This window comes from Melanotaenia boesemani, chromosome 4 (genome assembly GCF_017639745.1).
Source record: "Melanotaenia boesemani isolate fMelBoe1 chromosome 4, fMelBoe1.pri, whole genome shotgun sequence".
NCBI lineage: Eukaryota > Metazoa > Chordata > Actinopteri > Atheriniformes > Melanotaeniidae > Melanotaenia > Melanotaenia boesemani.
Window position 1 is genome coordinate 8,408,110 of NC_055685.1, and position 21,798 is coordinate 8,429,907.

A 21,798-nucleotide genomic window follows, 5' to 3' on the forward strand; every position below is an offset into this window, starting at 1 on the left:
GTTTGTGTGTGTGTGAGCAACACTCGAGGATCCTTACGTTAATTCATAGCAACTACAGAGCACCCTCTTGTGACCACTGGTTGCAATTACAACCACCTTTATGAGAAAACACCAACAATCTTTTACAAAACCAAAATTATTTATTTACACATTGGCATTTGTAACTGAGAAGTAACCCTTTATATATATGACATTAGGAGAGAATAATGTGCAAAATGAATCATGAATTTCACACTCATGATTTTACCCTTCCAGGCCAGCAAACACAGACACACCGAAAAAGATAATAACTTTCTGTTCCTGAGGCCTTTTCTGAAAGACATCATACATGTATGGAAGAAAATGAAGATATGAACTGCTCATATGTGTGTAATAAGAAGAAATAAAAACATAAAATTAGGTGTTAGTCTTTTTCCATTAACTAATGATCATGTCAGATATCAAACAGCTCTCTATTACTTTAAAGACAGACGACCACTGACACGATTCACTATGACACTAATAAACCGTGCTAATAATGAGTAGTGGCTGTGGTACTTTTCCCACCTTAACATGGAGTAAAAATGAATATTTTTTGACATGGATGTGGAATTACTTAGCAGCATAACAAGTCTACCTGCTACTTTCGATAATTTATCATTAAAAGTGGCCTCTGATCTGTGGTAATTCCTGATATGACCAACCGTTCTTGTTTATACACTCTTCTCAGGGTGGTTCTGGAATATTTTAAACCCAATGTTAATGTAAATCATTTTCACCATAATAATAGAGGTGATTATGTAACAGGTACAGTAATGAAAATGTCGGCTGTCGCTGAACTCAATACAATAACTAATGTTTCAGCGGCCAACAGGTGGGTGTGTGTGAATGTGTGTCAGGGAGGCAATAAAAGGTAGTGTATCTATAGAGCAGATTAAAGTAAATAAATCTGCTTCATGAAGTGATTTTGTGACGCAGAATGCCTGCTGAGTTATTAAAATGTCACATAATTACTGATTGGTGAAAGCTTTTCATGCTCAATCGGTACAAACACTGATCAGCCACAACATTTCAACCAGTGACAGGTGAATCGTGATTATACTGCAATAATTTGCAAGGAAACATTGGCAGAAGTCCAACAGCACTCTTCAAAGGGGATGTTTCGCTCTCCAAAATCTCCAGATGTCAAAATGATCGAGCACCAGTGAGGCCTGATTCCTTCAAGCAACAACTGCAGAGGTGCTCCAGCTTGAGGGAGGCGTACAGTACGTTTTATAAGGTAGGAGCTTCTGTTGTGGCCATTGGTTTATGTTTCTTTGCTTTGTTTTCTCTGCTCGTCTCTCCATTGTCAAAGGAGATATTGTTCTTTGGTATGATTAAAATTTGCATATAATAACTGTCATTATTAAAGTATGCACAGAAGTTTACTCATAAAAAGTGAAAAACTTTTACTGCAAGTTCCTGATACTGTAAAACCAGCTTACTGGATACTGGAGCAGCATATATTGCTTTTAAAATAGAGGTTGTTTTCTCATCCATGTTCATGAGTGCTGATTGACAGACGTGAAACTTCTTGGTTCCAGGAGCAGCTCTATGTCGCTCAAAATTGATTCCTTTAGTATGGTTTGACTCCTGATGTCGAACCACAGCTCTGATGGTCTCCAGTCTCAAGTATGTGTCAGGTCATTTCATCACATCAGTTAATGATGCCAGCAAAGGTATTGATGGGTAGAGGAAGTGCTTTGCTCATGTATTTGCTCAGTCCAGCGTCTTTATCCTCTCCCAAGTTGAATTTGGACCTTATGGTTTTCTGGATGCAGTACCCGGGATCCAGACAAGGGGAAACCTCGATGCTACAATGAAGATGTTCAGCAGAGATGAGTTTGGGAAGCAGAAAAAACTTCAAATTCTGACTTTTGGGTAACAAGTTAAAACCTGAAAAGACTGATAACTGATTGCCTTACCTCTGCACGTTTCTGTAGGTCCTCCGACTGTCTCTGTCTAGTGTGAGAGTAAAAGATCGACTCTCCAAGGTGCGAATCTTTATGTTGTTGGTCCGAATCTTGTCCTTCAAATTTCCAAACAAGAAGGTAACAAGTATCGGATTAAAGTAAAATTCACAGAAGGTATCTATATGCTCATCTGTCAAGGCGTTGCCTCAACTCACCACCGCGTTGCTTTTGGTTTTTGTTGGTGCTTCATTCAGAGTCAGAGTCAAACAGTTCAGATCTGTGAGATAAATCATGGGAGAACAGAAATCAGACGAGATGAAAACAAAAAGAAAATACTTGAATTTTTCTTTTACAAGAGCAAAGTGCTTTTTGGTGAAAAATGCTCTAAAACGACTTCTGCTGTGAACAGCTGCTGTACACAACAAGCAAAGTTTAAAATAAAACTAAATATTGAACCTTCTGCTTCACTTGAAGGAATAGCACTAATCTGAGCGCCCGACGTCCTCACAGAAATTCCTTTCTCCACATCTCGGCCGCTTAACGTCGCCTGGAAACACAGAAACACATAAGCAAAAAATAAGCACCAGATGAGTCTTGCGAAAACAACAACTAGAAATGAAAATGTATCTGCCCTTGTTTTTGTTAGCTGATAAGAAATCTGGCTACACCAGTACAGCCATGATGAGAATCTTAGAAGGAAATAGTGGACCTAAAAACAACAATGCACCTTTTTGTAATTCATGGAGATGACAGCTCCACACACGTCCCATGAGCTCTTTCTCTGTTTATCTGTAGGAGAATTAGAAACAAGTTCACAAACTCCGGTCCTAGATCTACCATCCTACAACACACCTGACTCAAATCAGTGGCTCATTAACAGGCAGGTGCAGAAGTTGACAACAAGTTCAACAATTTACTTTCAAGATTTGCTTAGTCAGCTGTATATTCAACAAAGTCAACAAGCTAAAAATCACCAGTTTGTATCCAATTCACCTCTAACAGTTGCTGAAATCTGTCTGAATTCTGGAAACTCCATCTCCAGGTGGGTGAGGAAAACATCTTCCACAGGATTCTTTGTTGTGTTGGTGAATGTAATCTAAGAGGAATCGGGCAAATTTAAAAACGGCACTTCACTTTGATAGTGATAACAGTCCCCACATGAGATGCACCCCACCTTAACAAAGTAGATGGTGAAGTAAACAGGCTGCTGGCCACTGCGGACGTAGTAGGAAATGACATCAGAGATGAACGGATCTTTCGGCCTGCCGGGGTTCATTTGTTGCTGGAGGAGCAAAAAACAGTCATGCAGCATTAATAAAATTTACCTGCATAATGTGCTGAAAGTGAGTTTAAGAAAAAGGTTGCAAAGTTTAAGTGACTTAAAGTTTAGTGTTAATTAAAATTTTGACTTTAGACCATAGGTGAATGAATAACTTCCCTAACACAGCAGCAGTTTGCTTTCCAAATTTCATTTGATATATCAAAGTATGAGGAAATGAAAGAAGGAAAAGCTCGTAGTTACAGCATGCTCAGTATCGAAATCCTTCTGCATGACTTCTCACAATAAAAAGTCAGGTTGTTTCCACCTTGTTTCACGTATCATCTTCTTTTATTTCCACTACTAGTGTTAGTCTAGTTCCTGTTTCTGAATAATAACTTAGAACTGTATATAAATAAATACATTTTGAGTTCAGTGCACTTGAAGTTGTGGTGAAATCGACATATCTAATTTCCTTGCAGAAAGCATGATGTTATGCAACTTCCTGTGTTTCAGCTTATGCAAAGAACAGCTGCCATGTTGAATGAGTGATGTGGTAACGCAGTTACTGAAAAGCAGGCTGAAAGCCGTGCATGCTAGAAGAAAATGCACAATATGGACACTAAAGAGAATCAAATGTATTAATCATCCTTAAATAGAAATTAAGTCTGAGTCAGTCAAACATGATATATTAATTTTAAACATTAGTTTAGGTATATCATACCATGTCAGCTAGTTTATGAATCATGGAGTCCAAACTCTGGATGTTGCAGGTGTACCATGGGTCCACGTTGCTCAAGTAGGAACCAAGAGTGCAGGAATCCCCCTGGGACTGATGGAGGTTTCTCTACAGAAAAGGACCACAAAACTGAACCCAAAAAATACCTCCAACTTCACACAAACTAACAGAGATGAGGAAATAAGATCAGTCTGTCTTTTTTCTTGCTACTGCATGTTTTAAATTAACATAAGCACCTCGGTTTGTAAGAAGTAAGTTTATAAATGTTCAAGGCAAACCATCTTGAAGATTTATGCATAGCGTAAAACAAGTTTTTGAATTTGAATCCATTTTTTTCTGTTAAGTAGCTCAGACCAGTTAAAAACTGCTCTAAATCTCTTATCTCGATGTCAAACCAGTAAATATAACAAACTAAAACACAAGTTCAGAACAAACTAAAGCAATTCGCATAAAAAACCTTCATACTGAGAATAATAATGTAGTTTTTCATCCATTATCTTAACATGAGAAGTGTTAAAAAGCTACTGTATGATATGTAAATACCTGTAGTTAAAGAAAGGTAGCACTTAAAATACACACAACATCGACACTTCCACATACTAATTTTCTGTTACAAAATAAGCCATTTATCTCGTTATCAGCGATTGACTCTCAGACAGTAAGTGGTGTTGTGTTCACTAAAGGAAGTTGCCTTACCTTGGGAGCCAGAGCTGCACACACAGGTATGTGGTAAAACTGGAGACTGACTTTCATTGTAAGAAAAAGCCGTCGTGCTTCCCTTTTCCTGCAAAGGCCAAACCAGAGATTCGTGAGAAGTTCGAAGTGTGGGCAGCAGTCGAAATGCAGCACTCGGACAAGGTTTTGCATTTCACTACATGATATTTGCAGTAAAGTATTATTTTATGTAACAGTATCTGTTTTATGTTACATAACTGTGTAGTTTGAACCTTGTCCAGCATTTCATTACTATATTTTCCAGTTTGAGTTTAAGGCCTCATTGTTTTCTTTACAAATGTCTCATCAAAAGTGAACATGTTCCCTAAACTGTAGGCAGTTGTTACTTTAACCTTTATTAATTTTCTTTAAATGAAAATACACGTTTAAAGCATTTGCAGTCAAGAAAAAATATCCAGAGTGATCCAGCTTATTCTATTGCTGGAGTTAAAGATTAACACACAGTACTTGATGAATGTGATCTCAGCTGCAAAAAACAAACAAAATAAAAATCTGTGCTCAATGTATAAACCCATGAGAGTAAAACTATCTTACCTTTACAGCATAATAAAGAAATATAAATCATAACGAGGTGGCACAACTTGCAGCATTAAACAATTTAAAGCAATATATTTTATCACACAACATTCTGCAGTCACAAAGCTGTTCCATCAGAGAAACTTTATCAAGACGCATGTTTCTTACCTGAAGAAGTAATAGGCCTTAGCCAGGCGACCCACGACTCTGTCATCCCCCATAACGACTATCTTGGCAGTAAAGTGTCTCTGCTGCTTGGGGAAGGGGTTCTGGATGGAAGTGGATCCTGCCCGCCTTTGCAGAGTGGCCCCTCCGCTTCCTCCCCTTGCACCACTAATTCCCTGATCCTCCAGTGTGTCTTGCATCAGCACCATGCTATCCTTGGCAGATGGTTTCAACTTAATTCCTCCACGCCGTGAGAGCCTCAATGAATCTGGCTCCCTGGGAGAAGAAGAAGATCTAATATCATATTCCAAGATATAATTAATTTAAACTAAAATAAGGATAAAAACTATAGTTCAAGTGAGTTCAAGGTGAACAAATATGTATTTCTCTGGGGAAAAAGGTTGGCTTTTAACAGCTTTAAAATGTTTTAATATAAAAATTTACGTTTTGCATTGTTCCCATGATGCAGTGATGCTGGAAGTGTCCAGAGAGGACGATGGAGAAGGATCGGTGCCAGTGGGCAAATCCCTCTCGATGCCGCTGTCGTCTGACATGATGGAGAAGCGGGTCATGTAAGGAAGTATCAGGTCGCTGGGGGCTTCACCCAGATCCAGGTCGTCCTGTTCTTGGCTGAGGGGACAGAACTGCTCTGGCACATCACCGGATCGACACCACTTTGCAAGCTCACGCCCTGTTAACGTTGGAAACATGATTCAGACACAAAACAACACCCAGTTGTTTCTATCTCAACTCCCTTCTCTACATTTACTCAGTGACAGCTGCCATATTTCATATGTAATCAACACAAACACGTCCAGGTTGCTCATGCCTCCTTATACATAAAACAGAGACACGTGGAATTTCTGCTGCAGTACACTCAAGAATATTTAAGAAGGAATCCCTGCCCTTTACAGTAAACAGTGTGTTTTGCTATATGGTGATCTTACAGGAAATATAATGCAGCTCAGGGCATGTACTCTATATTCAAAAATCACATGACGCTATGACAGCTTAAGGGAATCATGTTTCAGTGAATCTGATGGTTCATACCCTGATGTTCTTAATGACAGCCATACAGTTTGGATGGTTCATCTTAGAAGAACAGCCTCAGATGGGTCTGTTTTTTTTATTTACCTTTTTGCAAATGGTCCTATCATCTTGAGTTTTTTATGAATTATTTCATATAATTTGAATAAACACTTTACAACTATATCAGATAAAGATTTCTGAAAATATGATTAAAAAACGTTGAAAGAAAAATTCTGCAGCAACCAAATGAAACTCTTACAAAGATACAGAAATATTTTCCTAATAAATCTGTAAGTCTGCCAGAGATGTTTGACTCTTTCTAATTCACATTTATTTTACTGACTAGTATCAACTTTTCCCTCCAGACTCCTTCACCAGATCCACTCACAAATATCCAGATCCTCTGTCCACAGGTGGAAGCTCATCTCAGGGTTAGGAAGAGGGCAGTCACACAGGGGTCCACCACACAATGGCTCTGCAGCACACATGGAGGAAGAGAGAACAGAACAAACCAAAACTGTCACATTAACAATTAAAACAAAGAATCCCCTCTTCCGCCTCCATGACTTCCGCTCTGGTTCATCATTCTGTCTTCCAGCTGGAATGAATTCAGCAGGCCCATCGGATGGACCACTGGCTCGATAACAACAGGGGGAAGAGTGGAAATAGATATCCGGAAATTTTAATAATACACACAACTGACAGTACAGATTTGGCCATGGAGGAAGCAGCTATCTATGCACGTGTGTTTGATCTCGGTAGCAAACTGCCTCTCAAGCTCTGAAATGTGCAAAACATGTCCATCACCTGCAATGTGTTTAAACACAACGATCAACAGTAGCTGCAGCTGGACTGAGAATGCAGCCATGCAGGGTCTTTAAAATCTGCAAGCCACGGATCTTTTAAGAAATTGGACAAAAAATTACACTATTTAGTTGTTTTTACATTGCAATTAATCATAATTAATACTGGCCGCATAATAGTGTCATAGGATTATAGAGCCACTGTACATATGACAGATTTACAGCTGGAGCCCTGATGTTTAACTTGCAGATCACTTCCAATGACTCACAGGATTATTTCCGAAACAGCTGACATCAAGACTCAAGAATCTGCCTCCAGTCTTGTTACATAACCAGGTGTAACTTCTTCGAAGATATCTGGCCAAACCAGCATTTGATTTGTGAGGTAGATGACAGAGCTGACAGTGGTGTCTCACACTGCATAGCTTGGCTAATACCTGAATCTGTGTCACAGACGATCTCTCTGTACAGCTGCTGAAGACGGCTCCTCAGCGCTTCCCCGTCACCTCTGCTGCCTTCCTCCACGCTCTGCTCTAGAGTCGCTACCACTTCCTGAAAGTACGGCTCAATGTCTTGACCCATGTCCTGTTTCAAAACACACACACACAAGGCTTAACGCACACTCGCAGGAAGATAAACATATACAGACTGTATTCATAGCATGAAGGTGATGGGGTCTGAAGCGTGCGTGCATCTGTCCTTGAGTGTGTCCTGCTGAGGTGTTATGTTAGGACCAGCGCCAGGAGACGCCATGCAGCTCTGAAACAACAGATCCTCATTCAGGGGGTTTCAAACACCACAAGGCTTGAAACAACAGCACAAAATTTACAATGGTTTTGGATCTAACAGCAAAAATTTACTCCATTAAGTAAAAAAATTCCCCAACAGTTAATGTTACCTGCATCCCCACAAGTAAGAACTGTAAACGCTTTAAAATGTCTAAGAGAGGAGCAATTAAAATGTGTATTTGCAGTTCTGAAAAAATGCAACATAAAAATGCTTCTTGAATTAACTTGAGGCTAAGACGAGGATTCATTTAATGAAGACAAAAACTCCTACTTAGAAAAGAATAACCGACAGAACAGTGAGGCTCTTTGAATATTGCTTCTTAAGAGTAGGACGACATTGGTCACAGTCTAATTTGAACAAATCATTACCTATTTATTATTAATATTATTATTATTATTTAGGAGCCATTTTGAAGTTTTTCATTTTCTACAACACATGGCCATTTGTGCCTGTTTTGCAGGTGTCTGCTTTAAAAGTTGCCTACCAATAATGTAATGAATATATCTCTGCAATCACAACGTTTAATTGAATACTGTTAGAGTCATAGATAAAGGAGATTTGCTAAGACGTGTGATAAATTAAGATAACTATGTGTCGTATAGTACAAATTTTTAAAGTTTTAAGCTCTGAAACTCTATCAAATCATAGCACATTATGTGAACAGGATTTCTGCAAAGGCTGACTGATAAAGTAAAGCAGAACAAAATTAATAAGGTTTTCGTGCAAGCAAACGTCACCATTTGTGGCCATTTTGACAGTTTGGCACCATCTGTTCTTCAAGATCTTAGATCTTAAAAGGTTAATGAATACTATCAGGTTAAGAGACACAGATATTAGATGCCAGAAACTGAAGGTAAATTCAGGTGTGAGTGTGTCTGCTTGCAAACCAGGCCACACACAGTTTATGAATACAAGTAAGTTACAATAACTGCTGATTTCACCAGGATGCCAACTCGAGCAACACTTAGCGATAATATTTTCTTTGTTCCTCATTTCTTTACAACATCACTAAATCACATCCAAGAAAACAATTTAAATATATAAGGAAGGTGCTCCAGAACAGGAAATCCAAGGACCCAAAACTCTCTCTAGCTGGCATCAAGGAGAGCACTGGCAGAAAGTGGAGGGCAAAGGAGGCTGTGGACCAGGCAGAATCATGGCTGCGTCACAGAGAACTTGTGGGATTGGTGGCGACAGGCCACGCAGGACTGGGAAATATTCCATCAACCTGCAGCAGAAACCTGGAGGGAAAGGAAAGACGGGATCTGGTCCAATAGGAAGCGAGTGGTGGGGTCGAGGAGCAACATGCAAGCCAGATGGTGGGACTAAAGCAACAGAGCACATGAACCATTTGGGAAGAAGCTATTGACAGAAAGATCTCATGGAGGGCTGAACCCCACTGCATTAAATTCCTGATCCAGTCTGTCTATGATGCCCTGCCCAGCCCATCAAACCTATTCTGTTGGGGCAAGGTCAAAACTCCAACATGTCCCTTGTGCCAAGGAAGATGAACTCTGGAGCACATCCTCAGCAGCTGCCCGACTGCACTGGGAGATGGTTGCTATTGTTGGCACCATGACCAGGGGCTGAAGGTGGTTGCTGGTTCCATCACCACTGCCATCGACCACAGTAAGCGGATACAACCACCGTGGTGCAAAATCCTTTTCATAAGAGAAGGTGAGTGCCCAACTCCCAGACCAAAAGTCCAGCCAGGTCTCCTGGGAACAGCAAATGACTGGCAGATGAGGGTGGACCTGGGAAAGCAGCTGAGATTTCCTGAAAACGTTGTGGAGACCAGCCTGCAACCATCGTGCTGTTCTCAGACACATCCAGGCAGGTTGGCGTACTGGAGCCAGCAGTGCCTTGGGAGGAGAGGATGGAGGAAGCCAGTGAGAGGAAGCAGGAGAAGTATGCGGGGGCTGGCGTAGGAGGGCTGCAAACCGGGCACGGTCCTTGGCCATTGAATTTGGGGGGAGAGGCTTTGCAGGAAAGTCACTCTGCAGGGTCTACAGTCTCCTGTAGACACAGGGGCCTGCAAGACAAGAGCCACCGGTCGAGGCTGCAGAGAGAGCTGTGAGGAACAAACAGTGGGCAAATGCTTCTTGGGCACAGGCCGGGAACTGATCACTCCTGGTTGGGTCTCCTGGGTGAGGGGGTCTGAAGCTGAGAGACCCGAAACCCCCCATGACTTCAGGTCCTATCACTGATGATGTGCCCAGAAATTGCATCCCAGGATGTATGTTTCCAACAGTGAAAGTAAAAAAGTCTGACCCTCAAAGGAATGATGGTAGTAGTATTTAGTCTTTAAGATATACAAAGAAAAGTACAATTATATATATGTACAAATAAACAACCGATGCTGAATCCTTTTCGTGGAGGAAAACCACAAATGATAAGATCAGAGTATCTGAGATTATAAGTACATCACACATCATATGTTTCGGTGAAACCTTCAGCCAGTCCCGTAAGTTATGACATTCTGAGTCAGGGGACTTTATATCAAGATGGCAGGGTAAACCTGAAGTCAGCCCAACAAGTTAAAATCAGAGAACAAAGAAACACAGCATAGCAGCATAGAAAAACATAAAGAGCCTGAGAGCTGCAAAGAGAACAAAGAAAACTATCCAACTTTACTGACCCTCAAAGTCTGAGCCAGTTTCGTCCCATGGCACTGCTCTGCTCCTAAAGCAGCCTGTAAGGAGTGCTGGACAACAGTGCACATGTGATCCAGAGGACCTAGAAATCCTGTTGAAGCTGTGCTGGATACTTCAAAATCCCCAAACAGGACGGGGATCAAGGAGCCAGTGATGACCTCTGGATCAGCAAAAACAAAAACCCTGCAGGTATTTAATGGACACATGGTAGGCAGTTAGAGACAACCAGGAAGTATAATAAAATAAACTGTCAACTGTTAAGTTTATGGCTCACCTCTCCTGAAAAGGATAGTGTTCATTTTTTAACCTCTGCTCAGCTGTGACCATCCTCTGATACATCAGACCTGTTGATCAAACCAGCATTTAATGACTAATCATCACACATTCTCATACATCATATCTTAATATAAACCAATGCACTCCTGGTAAATGAGCAGCTTGTTTAACATCATAATATGTTTTTTTTATTAGATTTACAGCTGTCCAATCAGAAGGTAGGTGGCTTTTGTTGCCGTCCACTCTACCAGAAGTCCCAAAGATTAAGTATGTTTCAAAGATGGACATTACCAGTACTTCTGTGACACAGGTGGATATTACTATTTGAAGTTGTGGAAATAAAAGCTAGTTTTGTAATTTGATGTTTGAAGACTTCTGGTATTACTAAGATAAGTTTGTGCTCTTCAACTTCAAAAGATACACCTGGATAGTAATAGCAAGTCTTCATACATTAAATTAAAGAGTAACCTCTCACTTCCCCAACAATAGACATGCTGCTATTGTCCATCTTTGAAATCTACTTCAGTTTAGGACATCCAGCAGGGTGGGAGGCACCTGCCTTTGATTGGATAGTTTGATAGGTAACTGAGTTGTCACCATCCAACCACTTTGGTTTAAAGCAGGTCCAGAAATTTGTACATTAAACTTCAGAGTCAGACGCAGTGTAGAAACTTTAAGTACTGAATTTTCTACTTTACTTCTGTGAACAAATGCCCACAAAACCACGTCTACTTTCTGTGTCTTTGAATATTTTGGTTATTTTTTATCAAATCTTTTCTACACATCCATAAACCTGAATTTCTCAGACAGATTTATTTCCCAGGGAGACAAAAACCTAATTTAAAGTGACAACCTCAGGAATAATTTGTAAGCTTTCACAGGAAGGCTAAAATTAATGTGGGTGCAATCTGGTTGCATGAAAAGGACATTCATTCACTTTTAATATCAGAGAACAGCTTTTCTATGTTGTACATTGTCACACATTTAACAAGCTGTACAACCAACATTCACCTATAAGAATCAGTTCAACCTCTCTCCTGAGAAACGTGTACTCATAAGAGTACATCGAAGGCATATCAAGCAGAATCTGGCCTGTTAAGTGATTTGTATCTTATCTTTTACTGGTGAAAGGTAATGATGGAAGAGTTGAAGCTCACTACCTGGAACAAGGCGTTCAGTTCTTATCTGTCTTGTGTAGCTGAGGCCTACGGCACAGTAGGGATGAGGATATGTCAGTAGTCTCTTACAGAAGTCATACACGCGTTTGTACAGTTCATCTGGGATGTAAGCCGTCTGAAAAGTCACGAAACACACAAACAGATATCACCTAAACAGATTATAGGCTATACAGCAAAACTAAATACCTGAGAGCCTGTTTACGGTTCACAAAAGGCAATTATCACTGTGACAAATGCCCCCAAAGTATGAGGAAAAAAAAGATATGGCACTGATGCAGTTTCAAGTTCAACTTCCTTGTTGACATTCATGCCAGGAATTATAAGTAATTCTTCCTGCTTGGTGATACAAGCTTTCGTAGTCCAAAACTCTCCACATATCAACCCTTAAAACATCATCACTGATCAGCATAAATCATTCAACATTGTCATTTCAGCATTTAGAAGGCTACATAACAGATGCATTCACATTAAAACTGATCAGTTCAGCTGTTTATATTTAGAACCAGTTACACACCCAAAGTCAACACACATGAAAATAAGGTGAACTCATGAATGCATTTAACAAATACTGTAAAAAGAAGAGACAAAAATAAAAGCAGGAACCAGGAAGTTTCAGCCAACTTTTAACTGTGCAACACTTGGGCAGAAATACTGTACCTGAACAATGGCATACATCAGTGTGTGGAGCAAAGGGATGATGCATTTGCGGGAGTCCCATCTTTCAGCCTGCGGAGATAATAATCAGTGTATCAGGGCTCGACCATGGACAAATACATTTTACTAAAATAATGACTTTTGCTTGTCCAAGATGACTAATGCTTCCTTCCTCTTTGAAAGTGCAAGTGAAACAAATTAAAGAACTTACTGGAGAGAGAAGTACTTCAACACAAACACTGGTTTGCAGTAAAGTGCACCTCTTAAAATACGTGTTCGAAAGTGTCCACGATACCACAACACGGATCAAGTACCTTTTCAAGCTCTTTTATCAGCACCCACACCAGAGATAAGCTGTTGACGGGATTGTTTTGAACCTTTTTGTGAAGTGTCCATCTCAGCATTCCTGCACACACACACACACACAAGCCCTTAACAGATACAAGCTCTAAATAAATATACTGACTCAGTGTGTCGCACCGCTCTTCATTACTCTGCCAGTCTCAAATATACTTGATGAGTAACAACAACCCTCACACTGCTAGCGTTGCTATATTCCACAGTGTGATTCATGCTAACTTCACAGAGGAAGTTAAACCTCTGTGAAGGAAAATTTTACCAAATGGAATAGTTTTTAATACAAAAAGACAGAAACAAACAACAAAAATGACCCTGAAAGAAGATCTGCTATGATTTGTTATATTACATGTGAGAAAACCTTGATCATCACTTGCAAAACAATAACAATTTTGTATCTTAATACTTGTAGTATTTCAGCACAGTGAAGAAGATGATAAACTACCTTTGTTGAAGCAGTTTGCGGGCTGTTGTGGGTCTGTTTCTCGGGGCAGCACAGCCTGGACGCTGCGATACAAGTCAGGCTGTGGAACTGTGGGCGAGCAGCCACCTGACAATAAAATTAAGACATTTTATATTAAATGTCTAACTATTAAACAGTTTGACACAAAATAAAATCCAAAGAAAAGCCACCCATTTGTTAAAGCCAGAAAACTTCCTTAATAATTACAAAAGGAGGAATTCATTCATTTTTCTGTATGTTGAATGTGTGTGAGTGTGTGTGCTGTACCTGTTGGCTCCATGTCGTCCATGGTGCTGGAGTTATTATCCCAGTGGGCCTTGTTGGTCATGTCTCACATGAACTGTGGGTCTATTAACTGCGACAAGACAAAATATTTCCATGATCAAACACCAAGTTACTTATTCCACCTTAGTTACCGTGGCTGTTTTGTTCAGACTGCTTACTGACAGACGAGCGTGAAATTACACAGATGTCTTAAAGGAAGCTATTTCAAACGCGCACACTCCTGGTACATATGTGGTGTGTCAGAAGAACAACATCTCTCTCCAAATGTCTCGCTTTATTCTTGCACTTGTGTGTAAACTACAGGGTCTCTACTTCCTGTTTAGGAAACTGATGCTGAATGTTCAAGTTAACTGTTTCATTCTTTCCACCACTGAGGTAGAGGTGAAACAGAGGAAATCTTCTTTTAAAAAGTGACTGTCACTGATTACAACCTCTATATTACTGTTTTTTTTGTTTTTTATTTTGTTTTTTTTTGTTCTTAAGAGACATCTTTCAGAATTTGCCCAGGTATAAAAGGTCAGTCAACCTACACAAACACTTACACATATTTTTCCAAACCGTATGACGTTTAACAGATCACTTCCATTTAATATAGGGTGTTAAAAAGTATTCACATAAATAGTAAAACCCACTTAAGCCAGTTCCTGTATCCCAACCCACACAGGTTTGTGAGTCATACGAGTCTCTAACACATCTACTGCACAAATTTTACCTGAACCTGCCAATTTATGCATCACTTGTACGCTTACTTTCACATCCTAAAAGACATATAACACATGCATGATACATTTAGCAAACGGGACCATCAAAACCACTAAAAATGACTGTGAACTTGATGAAATCTCCTGATATATATATACATCAGACTGTTCAGTGGAGGGCAATAGATGAGACTTCTATGTATTTTCTTGGTATACATCTATACAAATTGTTCATGAAGCTTCGTTATTAAACCACATTTGCAATAATAAGACGAAAAGAACATTAGATGTGAACCTTAAGAACTTTTAGACCTGAGACTAACAAAAACAAGACATCGGCTGAGATGATGCAAGCAAATGTCTTCACATAGTTGGTAAAATTGATCTAACAGCCAAATTAATCAAATTCAAAACTCTAAAAATGCATTTTAAGAAACAAAGTGACAAAATAACCAAAGCCAGCTGAGATAATCTGATATAAACTTACCCTGTTCCACATAAGCACTGAAACAAAACCAGTTCTCCTCCATTCACACACTGCACATGCTGGGAACTGACATGTAAGCCAAACAGCGATGGAGTGAGTCGCAGTCAAGTGAGAGTAGCAACTCACTGGCGAGTGTGTTTCCTTGTGTGAGAAGGAGTGAGTTAAGCAGTGACAGTGGATAGAGTTAAGCAGCGTGAGGAAGCGGTGTTTTTGTGTGACATGTTGGATTATGTCAAAACTTTTAGGTCAGTCACAGCTGACTCTGCTCATTTCGGTCAAAACTATGTTTAGATCTCTGACTCATGACAAGTTTCCTAAACTTGGCAAAACTTTTACTTGTGGTATTTCTCCCTCATGCACAGCACACAGGGGGTGAGTCCACAGGCCCTATGAGTACAATGAAAGGACTTACATGTGATGGATTTAGCCTTGATCCCTCAGCAGTTAAAACAGGTTTAACAGTGCTGGCTCAGCAGCTGAAAGCTCTCTGTTCACCCACAACTTTGCAGACGTAGAATAATTCCTCCTTGTTACTCTTTGTTACACTTTATTTGCTGTCATTTCTCTCAGTTTTTCTCTTTAAGCATCTTCAGTCAAACTTATAAGTTTAACTCAACTTATTGCACCAAAGACTGTCTTTTTTTATAATAATTTACCTTTGCTAATGCAAACTGCACTATCACAGAGATCTAAGCAAGCTTTCACATGCACATATATCACTGAACATGCATGCACTCTAATTGACGCAAACATGCTATTAAGGCCTCTGTGTTAATTTTTTTTTTTTTAAACAGAAATTACTAATACAGTTCAGCCACAGAGCTGCCACAAGTGCAGAACTTCCTTTCTGTCAAACTGAGTGGGCAGATGATGCTCTATATTTAGACAGTGAAAGACAAGAGACGTGCCGAAACAAACGGAACAATTGTTTTAAAAAGGCTCAAGAATAGATGCATCACATTAGTCAGAATTTATGAAAAACTAACATGGAAAACGCAGTTTAGAGAAAAGGTTCTGCAAAAAGTGATAGCAAAACATAGCATTTTAAAAGAGTGTTTTAAATGAAGCCTTTGTTTCAAGCCCACAACTGTTATTGTTGCACAAAGATTTAATATAATCTCAATGTAAGCTCTTAGTCTTACATGCACAAACCAGGAAATAGAAAGAATCGTTGAAACATCAAATGCAAGCTAAATTTGCATGACGTCATATGATATATTGCATTCAAACAAAGCTCTTTGCATTTTAGCTGGAAGTAAAGCCAAAGCAGGATAATGTGATTTAAATAAAACACCTACTAAAACTAATAAAACACATAGCAATGCTTTTAAAAAATCCAATAACAGTGGTGCAGTCCAACAGTCAGTCAAACGTATGAGCAGCATGAACATTTGCAACCATAACTATGTACAAATGTTGCACCAAAGAAATAATCTACATCTCATTCCTTCACTTTATTTAAACACACGTCACTAGTTTAACATAAGGGTGGACATCCATGGCATGTTTTTAACCACTTTAAAACACTCCAACATGCTGTTTCTGTTGGCATCGGTGCTTCAAAATAAGGAAACTGACTGAGAAAACTTGGCAACAGATAGAGAACAAATGTCATACTTGAGGTGCAAAAACAGATACCAGTATAAAAAGAATGATTGTTGACTATTTATCACCAATGTGAATCAGTTCCTGATCTAATTTCTGCTATGACACATCTACTGACACCTTCACCACACAAGCAGCTGCTGTCACGTATTACTATATGATGGCCTGCAACTAAACAGAAAACAAGGACATTCATTTCCTTTCAGGCACACTTCAGGAGTCTCAGAAAACAGGAAGGGCCTAACAGTGTCGTGTGGAAGTGCTTTCATAGAGCAAAACAGAAGTGGTGTTGGGGTGACGCACGGTGGGTGCTCTCTCTCTTTTTCTCTCTCTATATATGTATAATATATTTGATTGGAAATCCCCCGTTTGGGATGCTGCACTAACAGGCTTCATCATCTCACACATTTAGACCTAGACAAAGTAGAACAATGATGAAAACACCTTTGAGGTTTATCCCCTTAGAAGCTGCCAAGTAATACCTAAATAAATTAATTAAGAGGAACTGTGTTCATAGGCCAGTTGACCACATAAGCAAGAAAGCATTTCCTCATATTTCCATGTCTGTGCTGAAAAGTCCCAAATATTAATAGAAATAATACCTCTTTGTTCATCATCTCTGATTATAAGCCTGCAAAGACACACATACATGCACCATTGATGCAGGGGTTGCAGAGATCCCCAAAAACAGACGTATGTAGTACGAGCAGTAGGGGGGATATAAATCAAAGTGATTTCCTGTATCAACATACTGGACAATAAGAGGAAGTCGTCTTGAAGCAGAGACCGTTTGTGTGTTTGAGCTGTTAGTGTGTGTAAACCTGCCTGCCCTAAATGACCAGGCATAATCTCCAGCTCAGGACCTGCAAACGTTTCCACAATTATGGCTTAAATCAGCGATGAAATGGGTAAATTGGGTAAAACACAAAGAAAAAAAGCATTAAAAAGCTGCGGGTTGGAGGAATCGGTGTAGATATCAGTGCATGAAAAGGTGATGTTTTATGCTGCTTGAGGCAGTATGCTAGATCCATCAGGAAAGAGGAAGACACATACAAAGGGGTTTCCCGAAAAGATTAGTGTGTGTGTGTGTGTGTGTGTGTGTGTGTGTGTGTGTGTGTGTGTGTGTGTGTGTGTGTGTGTGTGTGTGTGAATAGTATGCTGCCTGCTTTGGAGACTATAATGGTGAGAACTGGGTTAGTTGGTACATTTAGGGATCAGCTAAGGATGTGGCATAGCTGCAGGTGTAAGCATAGAAAAAAAATGGTGTTTACACTTGATCTAACATGCGATTGGCCTAAACAGGCCTTAGCACAAGTGTAACTGTGGACGGCACACACTGAGGATGAAGGACTAATGTGATTTCGTAGAGGTGAGGGTGACGCTTTGAAGTTCTTAATTAAAATTTTGACCATCTCAATGATTAAACTGGGCTATGGAAACTGTGGGAAAAGAACAAACTAAAAGCACTTAGAGAACACAGACCTCCACCAAGCCATAGGTTCACTGAGATCACCAGATCCAGAATTTATGGCAAAATTATCAAAATCTCACAAATAGTAAAAAAAAAATTCCTGGATCCAGATGGTGATCCGTATCACCCCAAAAATGTCACTTATTCCTTATTCCTGATTTTTTTTTTTATCTGTCCATAACCTGGAATTATGTTGCTAACAGCAAGACAGACAAACTAACACCAATAACATAATTAAAAAACATGCACAGAAGAAGAAAGAATGTAGAATAAACTTTGGCTATGCTCGTACAAATGAATGAGGAAGACTCAGATGATCAGCTCTTCTTACCCCAAGAGGACCAAGTAAGGAGTAGTCATCCTCGACAAGATGTATTCATCTGGAGCTGCAACTAAAAGATGTCCTGTTGTGGTGATTTATATGGTGTTTTGGACATTGCTGCACTGAATGCATGGAGCCTCTACTGGAGCTGCATGGATGACAGTGTCCTGGTGTGCGTTCATTATTGAGCTGGTGATGTGTGATACAATAAATCAATCAGCTAACACCCAGCGCTCTGTTTTGTTACTTTAGCATTATATGATGCTTTTTTTCTATTTTTCCCATTCAACTAATTGATAAAAATATAAATGCATTTAAAAAAATATTTATTTTGTTATATGTTAGCTGATAAGTGAATGCTGTAGCTAGTTAGCGTTTGACATTTTCTATTTAAAATATAAGCCTACTGGTTTGAGTCTTGGCTGGTGGGAGGTTCAAACAGTGGCCTTTCTGTGTGTAGTTTGCATGTTCTCCCCATGTATGTGTGGGTTCTCTCTCACAGTCCAACTTCTCCCTAGGAATGAGTGGTTGTTTGCCTGTGCCGGCCCTGTGATGGGCTGGCAACCTGTCCAGGGTGTACTCTGCTTTCCACCTGCTAAGTGGAAGAGTACATTAATTGTTGGGATAGCCTCCAGCTTCCTGGTGACCATGAATTGGACTAAAGGTACAGAAAAATGTAATGAATGCTAACAGAGAGACCAGAGTATGTCACACTAAAACAGTAAATTTCAGACTAACAGCGAGAATAAAGAACTCAACCTGTTACCAGAACAGGATGTAATAAGTGTGTCATGAACACAAGCAACAAAAAACTTAACTCACTTTGCCACAAGTGGGCTGCTACTTTCCAAAGACCCAGCAGACAAATCATGATGCCAAGAAATGCCCCAACCTGCTTTAAATTCCTGGCAGGATTAACAAAAGAGTGGCGTCTGTAAATGAAGACAGTCTGCAACTGTCTGCTTTCTCGTTTCTGCAGTGTACTAAAGTGAGGGGGTTTCTAGTTACTTTAAATAAATGTCATCTTAAATTTGGAGCAGGTTTTTCTAAAAAAAATAAATAAATAAAAAACACAAAATTTGACACTGGTGCATCAGTCAAGGATCAGAATCAGCATTATTCTCCAAGTAGGATAAAAATCTGCATGGCTTTGCCAGGGGTTTTAAAACTACGCTTTGGTTGCAAAGAATTTATTTTTCAACAGTTATAACAGTTATTATAGGTGTAAAATATGTAAAAATGTGAATTCTAGTCACATAAATAAAGCCTAATGTGACATTTTAAAATACTCTGAGAGCAAGTCAAGACTGTACAGAGGAGCCTAAACATTAAATGCTTATACGTGGTTTTTTAAAGTGATTTTATAATAAACAGGTTGCCTGTGAAAAGACTTAAGACCTGAGGTTATACATGCCAAGTCCTGTAGTACTGCTTACTAGGTTTTTGACCACAGGTTTTTAAACAAATGAGAGTAGAGATTTAGTTTCAAAAAGCCTGCTTGCAATGTTTCAAAACTATGTCACAGTATTATTGTTGTGATATTTTTAAAAGCAAAAATAACTGCTTGTATCAGTAAAATTCAAATAATAGCCATGCCTGATGGCTACACTGCAGCCTGCAGGTAACTGCATAACGGCTTATATTTGCAAAACTTTTCCAAATTGAGATATGCTGCTCAAGAACAGCTAAGATAAGCTCCAGCTCAAGCCAGGATGAAGTAGGAATGTAAAAATCAAAGAATTTGTCTAGCGTGATTGTACTCTGTTCTCAATAAATTCATCCAGAGAAAATCCTTACCTGCATTTTCTCTGGAAACCAAATGTACCCCTTGGCTGCAGCAGCTCATTTAAACTGGCAAGTAATGCTCTTCATGTTATGTCACAAGTATGAGGAAGAAGGAAAAATACCAGACTAGCTTGGTTTTGCAATCCATTAAATGTCATTGCTACATACACAGGTTAAAGACAGGTTAATGACCTTATTAGTAATTAGTTGTGTCTCTTTACAGCTCTTCTCATGATGAACATCCTCTGGTTATCAGCTGCTTTTCTGCAGCTATTGTCTCAACCCAATTAAGGGATTTACTCTGTGGTTTTGAAGGAATTCAAACATGGTTACTGTATTTGTGATAAGGCCTCCTCCACAGCTGAGATCAAATTCAACACCATGTGGACTGTAAAAAAGTTTTCCTTTTCATTATTCTTTATTATCACTTACATTTTACATTCTTATTAAATGTCTACATGTTTCACATCATTTCTTAATCAGACCTGCCCAACATACGATGATGGTTCTGAATGTTTTCAGCACTTATGTCATTGTTTTGTTATCTTGCCTCACCCAGTAGCTGACATCACAGATCTAATTTTACACTACATTTGACACGAGTTTTATCACTGCTCAACTGTGCATTTAAACGATGTAAAAGTACTGTTTTTCAAGATTTTTATAATTTAAAATATAGAACTAAAAAAGATTAATATTTTGTAGTTAAGTAGTTCCACGTGTGCTTAAATTACCCATGACCACATGCTCATTTCACCTCCCTCATGCCACTCTGCATCTCCCTAACCCGAAATAGGTACCAGGAAGCTCAGATCTAAAACACGGAAGCTGGAGGAAATACAACAGTTCTTTCTGACCCCAACAGACACAACAGAGCCAGAGCTGCAGTGAGATAACGCACGTTATCAAGGTCTTATTATCTCAGGAGGGAAAAAATAAACCACCGCCCCTGTTTCTTCCCACGTCAAAGGCCACGATGTTTTTAATAGTCCGACTATCAGCCCATTCAAAAATAATATGAGGGTGGGACGAGTTTAGAAGCACCTGCACGCACGGCAGGAGTGTGGCAGGCTTCAGCAGCAGCACCGTAGCCTCTGCTGCGGTGTTGGAGTCAGGTGCTCTAACAGTAGCCCAGACACTTATCTGATCTGCGAGCTGCAGCTAGCGGTGCGCTTAATATAAACTTCTCTCAACACTAAAGGGTAGCTTACAGCAGTTCAGCGCGACACATAACCATGAAGAAGCTAAATTTATAACATAAAACTATAAAACACCCCTTAACTGAAAATATTTAAGCTCATGTAAAATAAAGGCAGAAGGAGATATCCATAGACCTTCCTGCTAAAGTGGAATTCCATGCTACACAATATAAATTTTATAAGATACGTATAATTTTTCACACTACACGACATTCCATGAATATGTAGACACACTAACTACAGTCTGAATATGTACAAACATAATTTCGTACGTGAAACTTACCTTAAGTTTAGATAGCTTCATCTTCTTAGCTTAACTTACTGTAGGAATACTAGTATCGGTGACACTTAATTCGCCCATCTGTCTCACTAACTGACGAGTCCTATCCGCTAACC

At 39.4% G+C, this 21,798-nt stretch overlaps 1 protein-coding gene across 2 annotated transcripts; it reads right to left on the minus strand.

Annotated features, from left to right (window-relative positions):
* Nucleotides 1–136: 136 nt before the first annotated feature.
* LOC121637780 (phosphoinositide 3-kinase regulatory subunit 6) lies at nt 137–21,769 on the minus strand. Of its 2 annotated transcripts, none has more exons than XM_041982053.1 (21): nt 21,686–21,769; nt 13,815–13,902; nt 13,530–13,634; nt 13,042–13,133; nt 12,731–12,799; nt 12,056–12,188; nt 10,894–10,963; nt 10,604–10,802; nt 7,614–7,761; nt 6,762–6,848; nt 5,789–6,035; nt 5,348–5,620; nt 4,625–4,712; nt 3,914–4,036; nt 3,106–3,213; nt 2,925–3,027; nt 2,659–2,720; nt 2,388–2,478; nt 2,147–2,208; nt 1,944–2,047; nt 137–1,832 (listed from the first exon to the last, which is right to left on the minus strand). In XM_041982053.1, exons 2-21 carry the CDS (start codon nt 13,873–13,875, stop codon nt 1,676–1,678), a joined length of 2,382 nt encoding a protein of 793 aa, XP_041837987.1. In that variant the 5' UTR covers nt 13,876–13,902; nt 21,686–21,769; the 3' UTR covers nt 137–1,675. The 2 variants fall into 2 exon arrangements, with proteins under 2 accessions (XP_041837987.1, XP_041837988.1); XM_041982054.1 differs by lacking the exon at nt 21,686–21,769 and adding an exon at nt 15,021–15,145.
* Between the last annotated feature and the right edge of the window lie 29 nt (nt 21,770–21,798).

Coding starts and splice junctions, on each gene's coding strand:
- LOC121637780 (XM_041982053.1), bottom strand. CDS start 13,875: ATGACCAACAAGGCCCACTGGGATAATAACTCCAGCACCATGGACGAC. Junction 10,964..12,055: donor AACTGAACGCCTTGTTCCAG/GTAGTGAGCTTC, acceptor TTTGATCAACAG/GTCTGATGTATCAGAGGATG. Junction 2,209..2,387: donor TCCTTCAAGTGAAGCAGAAG/GTTCAATATTTA, acceptor TTTATCTCACAG/ATCTGAACTGTTTGACTCTG.